Genomic DNA, 12609 nt, shown 5'->3' with positions numbered 1-12609 from the left:
AGTCCACATTCACAGTTTTTCTCTTCTTTTGAGTTGGTGGTCTGTGAGTTGGTGGTCACAATCTCCTCCTGCTAAAATTTCCTTGGAGCGGAGTCAGTTGATTTCAGCATAGTTGCTGATGTGGCTTTGTTAGTTTCTTCCTTATAATGGGTGTTCTGCCAAATGTCCTTGTGGCCTGTAAATTTTATTTTTTTTTGTGTCCACTATCATTAACACATCCTGCTCCCCAGGCTTTGTTAACCTCCTCCAGGTCTGAGATCATCGAGGCATGTCAAGCCCTAAGCCTTAACAAGGCAATTCTGCTGACAAAATAATTTATCTTTCTAACATCTGGACATCAGAAGGAAACAAATTTATTCCTGTGAGTTTTTTTTTTTGCTTGGAGAGTTAGAAATGGCAGTGCAGAGGTTGGGATTCAGGCTGGTGACATGAAGGTGAAAGGCCTCCCTTCTTCAGTTACTCTGAGCCACTTGCACTGGCTTTTGGTGTGGAGGCTGAATGGTTTGTGTTAGAGAACTGTCTTGTCCTAGTGGCAGTAGAGGTGCTTTGAGTATCAGACTTAGTAGCTAGAGTTCTTAGAAGTGCTGCAGCCACTCTGCAGCCACTTGTCTTTAAATGGACAGGTCTCTGTGTTTCTCAGCACATTTTAATAGTAATTTTCTTCTGGTAGAATGCCTTGAGAAATTTTGTTTTCTGACATGCTTTGAATGTACATTTTTTAATAACTGAAATATGTAATATTTTCTCTTTAAATTGTTCACTTTGGATATGCATTTTCCCTCATATTAGTCTAAAATGGAATTATCTAATTAGAGGAATGTAAAATGAGTTGGTGCAGTTGGTGCAGTGCAGTCTGTAAGTCCATACAAGGAAGTCCTGTATGCAGATAAAGAAGAGGATGGGTATATGCCATGAGGAATATCCATCTCCTTTTAGCTACAAGAATTCTGAGACTTGCTATGCATACCTATTAGAAAAGGTGTCACTTTAATGGGCTTTTAAGTGTTAAATTAAAAAATTTCGTGCTGTTGACCATGTACATGTTCACAGGAAACAATAATGGTTTCCAATTCCATGTGAATTGGAAATATAAAAGAAAGAATAGCATGGACCTGTCACCATTTCTACTTCTGTTATGTAATGTTTCTTTAAAAATACAGTTCATTTGTATGGATCAAGATATTTCCTTTTAGCCTCATGCAGTTTAGTGTGCTCACTGCCTTGATGTCATGATTCTAGATTGCTAGCTGATGTTTGAAAAGGAATGTGCACCTTTAGATATTTCTAATGAAATAGATGTAATGCTATCTCAGAGTTCTAAAATAAAATGAGTGTAGGTAATGTTTTAGTTGACATAAATAGCAATTTCAGTTCCAGCTCCTCAGAATGAGTTCTGTTCGGTAACGTACACCTTCCTCTGATTATGCATTCTATTTTGAATTCTGATGCTTAGATTTTTTTTTTTTTTTTTTAGTACTTTTGCCTATTTTCTAAGAGCAAACCAACTGTGGTCTATTTTCTCCCTACAATTTTCAGTTTACATTTTCAGTTGGACTTGTCTACTTTATTTCATTCATGTTTCATAAGGTTGTTTACTTTGGTTTTTTTTTTTTTCTTAAATTATGGAATAAAGCTCATTTGACAGGTCTTTTTCCTTCGGATTTGGCTTTTCCTCATTGTGTGTGAAATCATAAGGAATGAATTGTAGCTTTCTAGTGGAATTTTTATTGCCTTGTTAACTGATATTTTGAAATTATTTTTCTGTAGCAAAATGTTGGCTGTCGAACTTTGTCCTTGTCAGCGCATGTTGGGTTTGACAGCTTACCTGATCAACTGATTAGGAAATCCATCAAGCATGGCTTCTGCTTCAACATTCTTTGCATTGGTGAGTAGTATCTGGATGCCTAAAGTCTTTAGTGGTATACCCATCTTGGGAAGTGACTGGAATTTAAATCCAGTTGTGGTGTTAAACAGTTTCTTTAATGTTAAGCATGAACTGTAATTCCACCCCTTCTCCCAGATTTGTTTATTTGTGTTTGTATGTAGCATTTTCATAAACAATATGAAGACCAAAAATGTTGAAAATGTATGCCAGTCATTTATTTATTTATCAGCAGCCTTTTGGATTTTTTTGAGTAAATGGGGCTTACAGCTGTAACAAAGAGCTTTAGATGAAAACAATTCTAAAATTCTGAGGTGGTGTTACTGAAGTGTTTCTATACTTATCAAATGTTTTGCTCAATATTTTACCCTTATTCTTAAAAGATGTTTGTTGACTCTGGTTTCACAGCTAGCCACTTAACTTTTAAAAATCTGTAGGAAGTTAATTCAGACTTTTAAAGAAACCAAAGTGTCCAGACACTGTTCTGCTCATTACTCATTAGCTGATAATTTACCCTTATATCTAGGATGAAAAAAATAATGAAAATATATTTAGTGTTCACTAAAAGAATGCACAAATGTACAGTTTTACACAGAAAAATCAGTTGAGTTTTTGTGTGCACTTTCTGTGATTATTATCTATTTATTTGATGTGAAAAGTGTCTTCTCCAACCCTTCTGTTTAACTTTAGGGGAAACTGGAATTGGGAAATCAGCCTTGGTGAGCAGTTTGTTTAACACTGATTTTGAGGACTCTCCATCAACACATTTTCTGTCAAGTGTGCGACTTAGAGCCCAGACTTTTGAACTCCAGGAAAGTAATATTCTTTTGAAGCTGACAGTTGTAAAAACAGTGGGATTTGGTGACCAGGTGAACAAAGCAGATACGTAAGTGCCCTCTTGTCACTATGTTATGCTGAAGTTTTGGTCTTAAGTGCGAGTTGATTTTTCTTTGGGCTTTGTAGTAAGTGGGTGTCTTACATGTATTCCAAATAGATGGTTAACTGTTTTCCCTGTGTGCCAAAGTAAACACATTGTTCTTCTCTTGTAAGAAATTATTTTATAATTCAGATGAACTCTGCTCCTTTCTTTATGAAATCTTTTCTTTCTTAATCTTTTATAAATGTGTGTACATGCAGTAGTTTCTTTTGGGGGTGGAGAAAAGCAGGGAGTTCAATGGGTGGGTTTTTAAACAGTTAAGCACATTATAAAGTACTGTATGTAGATTATATTGATTGGATCTACAGGGTTTTTAATAATTTGACTGTAACTTGTTGAAGACATTAAACTGGAAGTAACATCTTGTGGATAACTGAAGGCCTTTGTTTTTTGTTAGTCAGCCTAGTCAGAAGCTGTAGAGGCAGCACATTGGTGTCTTTCAGAACCTTTTCTGAGTCTCCGCTTTCATGAATTTTTTACAGGACTAAACTGTCTCAGCAGATTTTGTTTCTTTAATTTAATTGTAAAGAATTTATGCAATGTGAGTACCTAAATGGTGGTACTCATATAATAAAAGGTTAGAGAGTCACATTAAGATTATCATGACAGCTGTGGCTTATGATATGACTGGATAATAGCTGCTGCTGGTGAATTGGATGAAGGAGATGCAAGTGGATACTCGTATAGCTATTAGAGGTTTTGATGTGTGGTATGGGAGGTGCCTTTTTGTTCTTTTGATTTTGTGTGTAACACCTGCTTCTGGATTTTGATAGCATTTGATCTGGTTTGTAAACTCTGTGGAGCAGAAAAAATGTAAGGGTCCTCTGTAAGCAATGCTTCTACATCTAGCAAAACTTTCTTTTTGAAAACACATTAGAATTTGGTTTTAAGTAGGATAAAGTAACTTAAACTATACTTAGTATAAATTGGATTTTTATTCTCTAACATTTCTCATTTTAGTTTTTGTCTATTGTTTAAGAGCTCTCTCGTGTACAGTACTTCAGAAGATAAAGTTCATCCTGTTTCTTGGTACTGTTAGTCGCATATTCTTTCTTTTCTTGTATTGTACCTAAGAGATTGTTGTATCTTCTTTATATTTAAGAATTCTGCATTTGCACAACTTAATTGCAAAAATTTAAAAACATCACTTGGGAAGTTTGGTTATAATCATAATTAACTTTATGTAGTTTTTTTTTTTCACTAATGGTAGCTAGGAAATATTTTGTTTGTATTAGATGCACAATTCGTTTTTGAATTACTTTTCAGAAATTAGGATTAGTCTATACATGTAGTTTTCTGCACTACTTGAGCAGCCTTTTGACATGTAAAGCAAAAATCTGTAGAACAATACAAGAGAATTCCCTTCTTAGTCTGTCTCTGTTTAGGAGTAGCTAATATCTGGTTGTTAAATTTTATTTCCTACAGCTATCAGCCAATAGTGGATTATGTAGATGCACAATTTGAAGCCTATCTCGAGGAAGAACTGAAAGTTATACGTTCTTTATTTAGCTACCATGATACTCGCATCCATGTCTGCCTCTATTTCATTTCACCTACAGGCCGTTCTCTAAAAACCATAGATTTGTTAACTATGAGAAGCCTAGACAGTAAGGTAAGACTTGGAAACAGTTCCAAGAATTTGTCTTACTTTCTAAAGCATCTTGTAGCTTTTAGGTCCACTACCATCTTTCAGTTCTATATTGATGCATTTGGTTTTGTAATGTTTTTTGCTACTGATATACTTTAAGTTCAGAATAAATGGGCTCTGCAAGTACCTTGCAGTTCATCACTTGTTTATTTACAAATCAAAAAGAGAGACATAGCAAGAACACTGAAAAAAGAAGCACAACAAAGTTAAAAAATACTAAAAAAAGTAGAACCACACCAACTTTACTTTTATTAAACCCTAAACATTGTACAGAGATTTGATAGGGTAACCTTCCATAAGTGCAGTACTATTTCTAATTAAGATTGTTTCTAGTTTTGGGACTGCTGGAAAGTTGGCATATAAAAAGCTCTGCAACACTGTGAAGATCTTCATTCAAGATAACTGAAGAGGCATGAAGAGCCATGAACAGAACACCCTGCCAATGTGGCTTTTACTGTGATAGGCTGCAGTAGTGTTTTAACATATTGATTTGTTTAGAAAGCTTTGCAATAACAGTTTCTAGTGAAATTACTTGCATTTCCTAAATCCTTAACTTTCTTCCTGTAATAGGGCTGTGTGAAGCTAAATGTTTAACCTATTTTAAGAAACCTTATGTTATTTGGATTTAATTTGTTGGAATGTTGAAAATTTTAAAAACTTAAATGCATTTGCTGTGCTTTTTGCCTTTTTCTTTGTGCTGTACTAGAGGCCCTCCTGCTAAATTTTCTTCCTGCATTTTCTTCTGAGAAAGAAGAAAAAAACAAACTTCTGAGAAATTTTTCCAAGATAGCAAGGATCAAGTTGGCTGTCTAGTCCACATTTGTGGTTGATAAGCACATTTGGGATTTTTGTTAGTTTTTTTGTTTGATTCTGAATTTCTCAATAGCAGAGGAGGGAAGGTATGGTGGTACAAAGTAGGGGAGAGCACATTTCTGTATGCTATGTTGGTTTCTGGGTTGTGCCTGCTCTTTACTGAACTTCCTTTAAAACAGTGTTTCTTTCAAAAGAAAAGGATATAGACTTCAAATTCCAGCATCCTAAAAAAATGTTTCCATCAGGATAAAGCAAAAGTAATTCTGCTTTGGGGAATTTTGGCTTCTAGCCACCTACTGCAAAAATTTTTAATTCTGCTTTGGCACAGAGAGAGCATAAACCACATGTAACTCTGGTGTTTTATCCCTTTGCAATGGATTCTTTCTGATCTTACTACAGAAATATCCATGTACACAGAGAAAGAGGTATATGCTTTAACTGTAGTTTTGTTTCCATCTTGTTGTGGAGTATATTCATAGTGCTTTTAGTACTGCATTCTTCTAGTGGCAGTTAAGAACTTGAAATTTCCCAGGATGTGGGAGTCCCTGGGTGTATTCGCTGAGTACAGGATTCCATAAAGAGATGATGATACAGCCACATGTATCCATCAAATGTGTAAATCAAAAGCTGTCTTGAGTTTCTTCCTAAACCCACTGCAGTGTACACTGTGTGCTCTTGTTACAGTCTGCTGCTACAAAACAATAGCAGATTATACATGCTCAGAGGTAGAGAGAGTTCTTGGAATAGATTAGGTTCATCCTGTACTCTTCAGGCCTTGAATAAAAAAGCAGACTATCTATGGTCAATTTATTTTTCTTTATTATGAATTGGATGATTAGCTAAGATTTTGGACCTCTAGCATTTAGATACTGGAAAATCTTCTAGTTTTGCTTACAATGGCATCACTACAGACCAGCCAGGTTTCATTCACAAAGGGGATGTTTTCCTGTACTCTTTCTTGCTGGAAATAGTGATTATTCAACTAAGAGCTCTGCAGTTCTAATTCCTTCTCACAGAGTTGTATGCAGGTTATGGTTAAGTCAGTAAAATATCATGGAGATTTAGTTTGGGTTTTTTCCCTTCAGAAAGAATCTTCAGAAATTTTGATACTGATTCACAGAGGTACACTTAAATCAGCCTGCTCTAGCAACCAACAATGATTTCAATTACATGTATTTATTTTCCTACTTTGTTGCTTATTTAAAACCAGTGTTAATTTTATGCTTTTCATTTTTTATGCAATTGTGGTGATTTAATGTCAATGTTGATAGCTGTAATCTCAGTTTCTGATGATTTTGCGTTGTACTTTTCTCCTTGGTAGACTTTCTCTCCTATTTGTTTTCTGTTTTCTAAGAAATTTTCTCTTAATTAGCGAGTGCTTGAAAAATGTTCACATTGAAAAGACAACTTTCATGTTGAAGAAGAGTAGAGCTTAATTTAATTCTGAGGACTCTGTGTTCCATCCAGTTTTAGACCTATACTGGAGAAAACCTGCGTTGTTGTCCCTCAGCTAATTTGATTTGATTGTGAATTACTCCTAGTGCAACAGATCATTTATACAATTTTAATTAATTAAATTATTAGAAAAATATATTCCATAATTTTATTTGATTTTAGATATTTTACCCCATATATGCTTAGATCATGTATGATGCAAAATTAAGGACTACTATCAGGTAATCCTGGAAGTCATACTTCAGAGCTGGCTTGCTTTTTATTTGGGACATACTGTTTAAGATGGAGGTCTTATTTGAAAAATAACCATTTTGAATCTGTTCTAGGCATTTCCATTCAGGCAGAATATTCAGAAGAATAGAAAGTGTATATGGTTTTTTTTGTTTTGTTGGTTTTTTTTTTTCCTTTTCCTCTCCTTCCTTTTTGCATCTGTGATCAACTCTGTAAAACACTTCATCTTCTGAAATTTGTAAGAGTTATTTATGTTGTTCTTTCAAAATATTTGGATATCCATTATTTCCATTTAGTTCCATTTGGGCATTCATTATTTCCATTTAGTTCTGAAAAATGTGTATGTTGGGAGCGGTGATAGTATTTGTAAGAAAAAATTGGCATCTATTGCTTCCAAGTTACTGCCATCACTATTTTAGGAAATAGGGCAGTTTAATGGAACTGCATTCTGTGTTCTGAATAATTAGTGTAAGGACTGGTAAGCAAGAAGCTTTAGCCTTTGTTACTTCTCTGCTCATGTCAGGTACTGGAGAAACTGTGCTGCAGTGGTGAGGTGAAGAGGATGTAGCTGAAAGGAATCCAAGGAAGAGGCTTAGGGGTAGGCAGGGTTTGGTAGCCAGCTTCCTTTTCTTTCTGTATTTAGACTGCCAGCTTTCATTTAACACTTGAGCCATGTCCCCTGCTGCTATAAGCTAAACAACTGGTTTTTTTAACAGAGATATAAATACTTAATGGCATTTAGTTAATAAGTAGGCATTGCTTGCATTTGAGTACTTTGCTCTATGATACCTCCTTCCTTGTTCTTAGAATCAATTACTTTTAAGGGAGTATATTAAATTACTGGTTGCTAGTTAGTTAAATGATGTCCATGAGAATATTTTTCATTGCTTGTCAAAATTTGATATCAATTGATGGAAAGGTTTGGACTGTGGAGGAAGTTTTAAACAGCTAATTAAAAACCAATTCTATTTACAAAAAGTTGCCACCTCAAAATTGAAGTCGCACTCATTTAATATAATTTATGTCATTCATAGGTGAACATTATACCAGTTATAGGCAAAGCGGACAGCATTTCTAAAGCTGAGCTACAAGAGTTCAAGAAGAAAATAATGAGTGAATTGGTAAGCAATGGCATCCGGATATACCAGTTTCCTACTGATGATGAAACAGTTTCTGAGATTAATACCATCACAAATGTAAGTAAATGACAAAAATATTGATATTTCAGTACTAAAACATCATTCTCTAATACTGATTAATGTCACTGCTACCACCATTGTCTTTAAGTTTGCAAGTTTGCATGTCACGAGTTTGTTTTTTCTTCTCCTTAAAAAAGCTCTTATGTATTGGGTTTTTTTTCCCTACTTGCAAATCTTCTTGCTCCTCTGCTGTTCATACCTGTTGATACCAGAAAAGAGGTTCTCATGTATAAATGATTTTTCTAATACCTGGTTAATTAAAAATTACAATTATAGATGGTGAGATTGACTTTGCTCTTTTCCTCAACAGATACAATTTTACATCTGGTAGAGAAGATATTTAGGTGCCTCATGTCTCCAACTTTCTACAATAACAAGTCTTACACCTGCTTTTTTTCTTTTATTTAGTAATTTATTTTGAAATTAGGACAGATTTTCTCTGGGGATGAAGAAGTCAGATGTAACTCTGGCTTATTTCCCGTTGTCCTTTCCGACTGTCTCAGGTAGCTGCCAACTCTCAGCTAAGGCTGTGAAGCTAGATGGCTTTGCCTTGAGCACTCTGTATTTGCTGCTCTCTTGCATGTGTTTGTAGGTACGCATGACCATGTTTGTGTGTAGGGGGGTTTGAAAGTAGGGAACAGGAACCAGGATGGCTGTGCATTCCCAACCTGTGTTACCTGGCCAGGGAGTGAGAATGTGCAGCTGTCCATCAGTAGCAGGTCCTTTTGCTGTGGGGAAATGTGGTGGTTTGTTACTTAACACCTCCATGCTCTGCTAGTGGTTTATTTTCCAGGTAATGGTGTTTCTCTATTTGGTCAGCTGTTGTGGGTCAGCACACAGGCATTCAGTGCCCCGCCTATCTTTGTGCCAAGCCCACAGCAGTAACCACAGCACAGGTTCCAACATGTGATTGTCATGTGTTACTGGGGTATGAGCTCTGACTGAATGCGAGTCATATGTTCTAGAGCAGTTTTCTGTTTGGGGCTGACATTTCCTAGTGCAGCTCAGGATGTAGTTGGCTGCCTTTGCCATTGGGACAGACCTGCTGACTCGGGAACAACCTGCTGTTCACCAAGTCATTGCCCCCATGTCTTATTCTGCAAAGTGCCCTTCCAGGCAGTTGGCCCCCAGCATGTGCTGGGGCATGGGCTTATTTCTCCTGACATGCAGGACTTAGCATTGCTCTCATTTCTACTGCATGAGGTGCCTGTTGGCCCATTTCTCCTGCCTGTTGATGTTCCCCTGAGTTGTCAATACATGCATCTGGATCTATCAACTGCTCCTTCTGCTTCTATTGTACTATTGTACTTCGAGTTTTTTATCAGTAGATACTGCCTAGCTGCTGATCTCCTAGGGGTGATATCTGGTCTTAAACTACCTGTTGGCTTTTTCTAAAATTGTGTTTTCTTCCCTAGTTTATTTCTGAAGTGTTTTTATGTTTTTATATAAGAGTGCTGACAGATAAGACTTAATTGGTACCACTCCTACAGGGTTATTTGCCATTTGCTGTGGTAGGAAGTATGGAGAAGGTGAAAATTGGAGACAAAATGGTGAGAGCTCGTCAATATCCTTGGGGCATTGTAAAAGGTAAAAGAATTCTTAAAAGTGTTTTTAGAGATTTTTGCTGTTGTTGAAGTATAAAATTCACCAATAATAAAAGGGACTATTTCACTGATGCCAGGCTGATTATATTTTGGATCAACAGTATAAGGAATTTAGCAATTAATACTTGAGGCATGCACTAACTTGTAGTTTCAACCACACTGATGCATTCTTGGGATCAAGTTATGAGATGGTGTGTGTAGTATTTGAGCAGGTTAGGGTAGTGGCAGTACCTCTAGAACTACCAAATTTCAAACATTTGTGGTTGTCAATAAAGAGGGATAAAAGGGAGAGAAATGTGGTGGTGTTCAGCTCAATCAGGAAATCAGGACAGTTGAAACTTACAGGACTTCAGTGTGTATATTAGAAATTATAAGGAATAAACAATAAGATACCTTTTGCTAGAACTATATTTAGTGAACAAAGAAAGTGATGATGTTTAAAAATTATTTTGACTATTTTGCTACTTCTGCATAATAATCAAATCTTTTTACTGATTAGTGGAAAATGAGAACCACTGTGATACTATAAAGCTTCGCAGGATGCTTTGCACAAATATGGAAGACTTAAAGGAGAAGACTCGTGCATATTATGAGTCATACAGACGCTGCAGGCTGGAAAAGTTGGGTTGCAGAGACCTTGGCCCTGAGAACAAGCCAGTCAGGTAAAGGACTTGGTGTGCAGTGCTTGCTTTCAGCATCCATTCACTTCACATCATCCGAGTGCAGAGCAGCTTTGATACATAAAATAAGTTTTCTAAGAAGGGAAGAATATTTTTTTTAATTGAAGGATGTAGCTGTTCATTCAGTTACCTTAGTGGAGAAATATATAGGTTGAAATGAGCATTCTTTTTAAAAACATGAAAGCCAGTTGTATTTCTGAAATCTTTCTCTTATGTTATACAATACACCTGAGGATTTTAATTTTTCTCAGGAAGAATGTCTGTTTTTTTTTAGATACTTGTGCTTTATGAACTTCTAAATTATTTTCATTATATATTAGTATTATGTTTTGCTTTCTTTCTTAAGAATGTCTGATTATAAATAATACTTTGGTTGGACTCCAGGTTCAGAGGGAAACTGAAGCAAAAACTTTTACAAAATAAGTTGTTACACTGTTGACTTCCCACATTATCTGCCAAAATAACAAATGTCTTAGCATTTTCAGGTTAAGAAATCTCTCGCTGGACTGTCAGGAGTTAAAAGAGTATTCCAGATGAAAGTTAAGCTGAAGGTTATAGACACTCAGTTGTTTCATGTAGTGAAGCTGCTTTCTACAGGGAGGATTTAAAATGTTATATCTGTTTTGTTTAATCATTTATTTCCAGTTCTCTCATCTCCCTCTCTCATCTCCCTCTTCCAGCTTCCTTTGTTGGTTTTTTTTGTGTGTTTTTTTTTTTTTTTTTTTGCTTTTTTTTTTTTTAACGCATGGGACTGTACTTTTAACTGGTCAGAATCCTGCTGGGGAAGAGCTGATGCTTTGTGAGTTGTTCAAGCCTTCATGGTTTAGTGAAGCATCATTACTGCGTAGTCATGGTGGGAAATACTGACTTAAACCAGGCATGAAAACAGAATAAGACTTTGCATTAAAACCAGTTTCTCATTGTTTGGATTGAGACACATGTGCAGCTTAGTTCATTGAGGTGGTGTTGAGCTGACCTTGAATCAGTGGTCTCTTGACATTTCACTTAACAAGAATGTAATACATCCTTTTCATAAAAAGAGAACCAAAGGTCAAAGAGGTTTAAAACCAACTGAAGTTAACCATAGCATTTTCATTTGGTTTATGTTTAGGAATGTGTGTTAATAGCAGATGTCTTGTTATCCTTGTCTAGAGAAAAGTTTTTTTGAGAGATTAGTTCATGGCAATATTGACTTCGGTTCCTTCAGTGTTTCTGGAGCTTTGTTTCATGTTGTACAGCCATCTCAGGATAAGAGTTAAATTATAAAAACCATCATCCATAAAAGTGTTTCTTCTACAAAGGAATTATCTTTGTAAAACCCTTACACAGTTTTTGTTTTGTAAACAGCCTGAAGTGGCAGGTTCACATCAGAATGTCCCAGTATTTTACACTTCAGAGCTCATTTAGAAGTTGTCTGCAACTTCTGTATATCCAAGTTCCTTGGATATACAGAAGAGCCGAGTTCTCTCTGGTGTGTAGATTTTACATATGGCTCTCCAGATGTCAGTTTTATCGAGAGAGTTTTGGCAAGAAGGTACACTTAGTAATTAGTTTTGGTAAATCAGTTTTATTGAAAATGCCTTTTTTTTGGAAGGATAAGAATAGATATCCCATAATAATCTAGAAAAATGAACGTTTTCCCAGATTTACTGCAACAGGAAGAGAAAAGCAAGACTAGGATAGATGTGGTCCCGCAGTAATGTGGCATAGTGAATTATGCTGATGTCTGAGAGAGAAGGTATTTGGTGTTTTGAGAGACATTTTATGGTACTATAAGAAAGGAAGATAATATAGAGGATGTGTATGCAGTGTAATTAACAGATTAATGCAGCCTTACCCATAAGATGTTTTATCGAGTTCTGAGGGAACAATAAAAATTGTCATCCTCAGCAATGTGATAGAAAATGTCTTTTTACATAGAGGAAGTTCAGTACTTCCAAGTTTGCTTGTACATTAAAAAAAAATTAGATTAGGGACTATCCAGTTGTTTTGGGCAAAAATGTGATCTTAAATTATCATTGTCTTTGTCCTTAAAGATGTTCGCAATATATTCATGCGGATTCTAAGAGCTGTGGTTTTAGACTATAATTAATATTGCATGGCAGTATTTGCCTGAAGATTAAAATTTCGTGCTAGTTGTATAAATAATGATCAAAATGC

The 12609-nt window shown here is 35.7% G+C and overlaps 2 protein-coding genes across 4 annotated transcripts in view; one reads left to right on the top strand and one right to left on the bottom strand.

Annotated features, from left to right (window-relative positions):
* Nucleotides 1-12609, bottom strand: part of SH3RF3 (SH3 domain containing ring finger 3) — a 322774-nt gene that overhangs the window by 27545 nt on the left and 282620 nt on the right. The gene's annotated exons all lie outside the window — the stretch shown is intronic.
* Nucleotides 1-12609, top strand: part of SEPTIN10 (septin 10) — a 50046-nt gene that overhangs the window by 27880 nt on the left and 9557 nt on the right. For all 3 annotated transcript variants that reach the window (XM_085558382.1, XM_021545536.3, XM_077781562.2), the window contains exons 2-7: nucleotides 1768-1885; nucleotides 2573-2768; nucleotides 4245-4431; nucleotides 8001-8162; nucleotides 9656-9752; nucleotides 10269-10431. In XM_085558382.1, coding sequence (XP_085414508.1) covers nucleotides 1768-1885; nucleotides 2573-2768; nucleotides 4245-4431; nucleotides 8001-8162; nucleotides 9656-9752; nucleotides 10269-10431 — 923 coding nt within the window. The remainder of the gene's footprint in view (nucleotides 1-1767; nucleotides 1886-2572; nucleotides 2769-4244; nucleotides 4432-8000; nucleotides 8163-9655; nucleotides 9753-10268; nucleotides 10432-12609) is intronic.

The sequence above is a fragment of the Lonchura striata genome, chromosome 1 (genome assembly GCF_050655825.1).
Source record: "Lonchura striata isolate lonStrDom1 chromosome 1, ASM5065582v1, whole genome shotgun sequence".
Taxonomy (NCBI): domain Eukaryota; kingdom Metazoa; phylum Chordata; class Aves; order Passeriformes; family Estrildidae; genus Lonchura; species Lonchura striata.
This window is presented reverse-complemented; position numbering and strand designations above follow the sequence as displayed.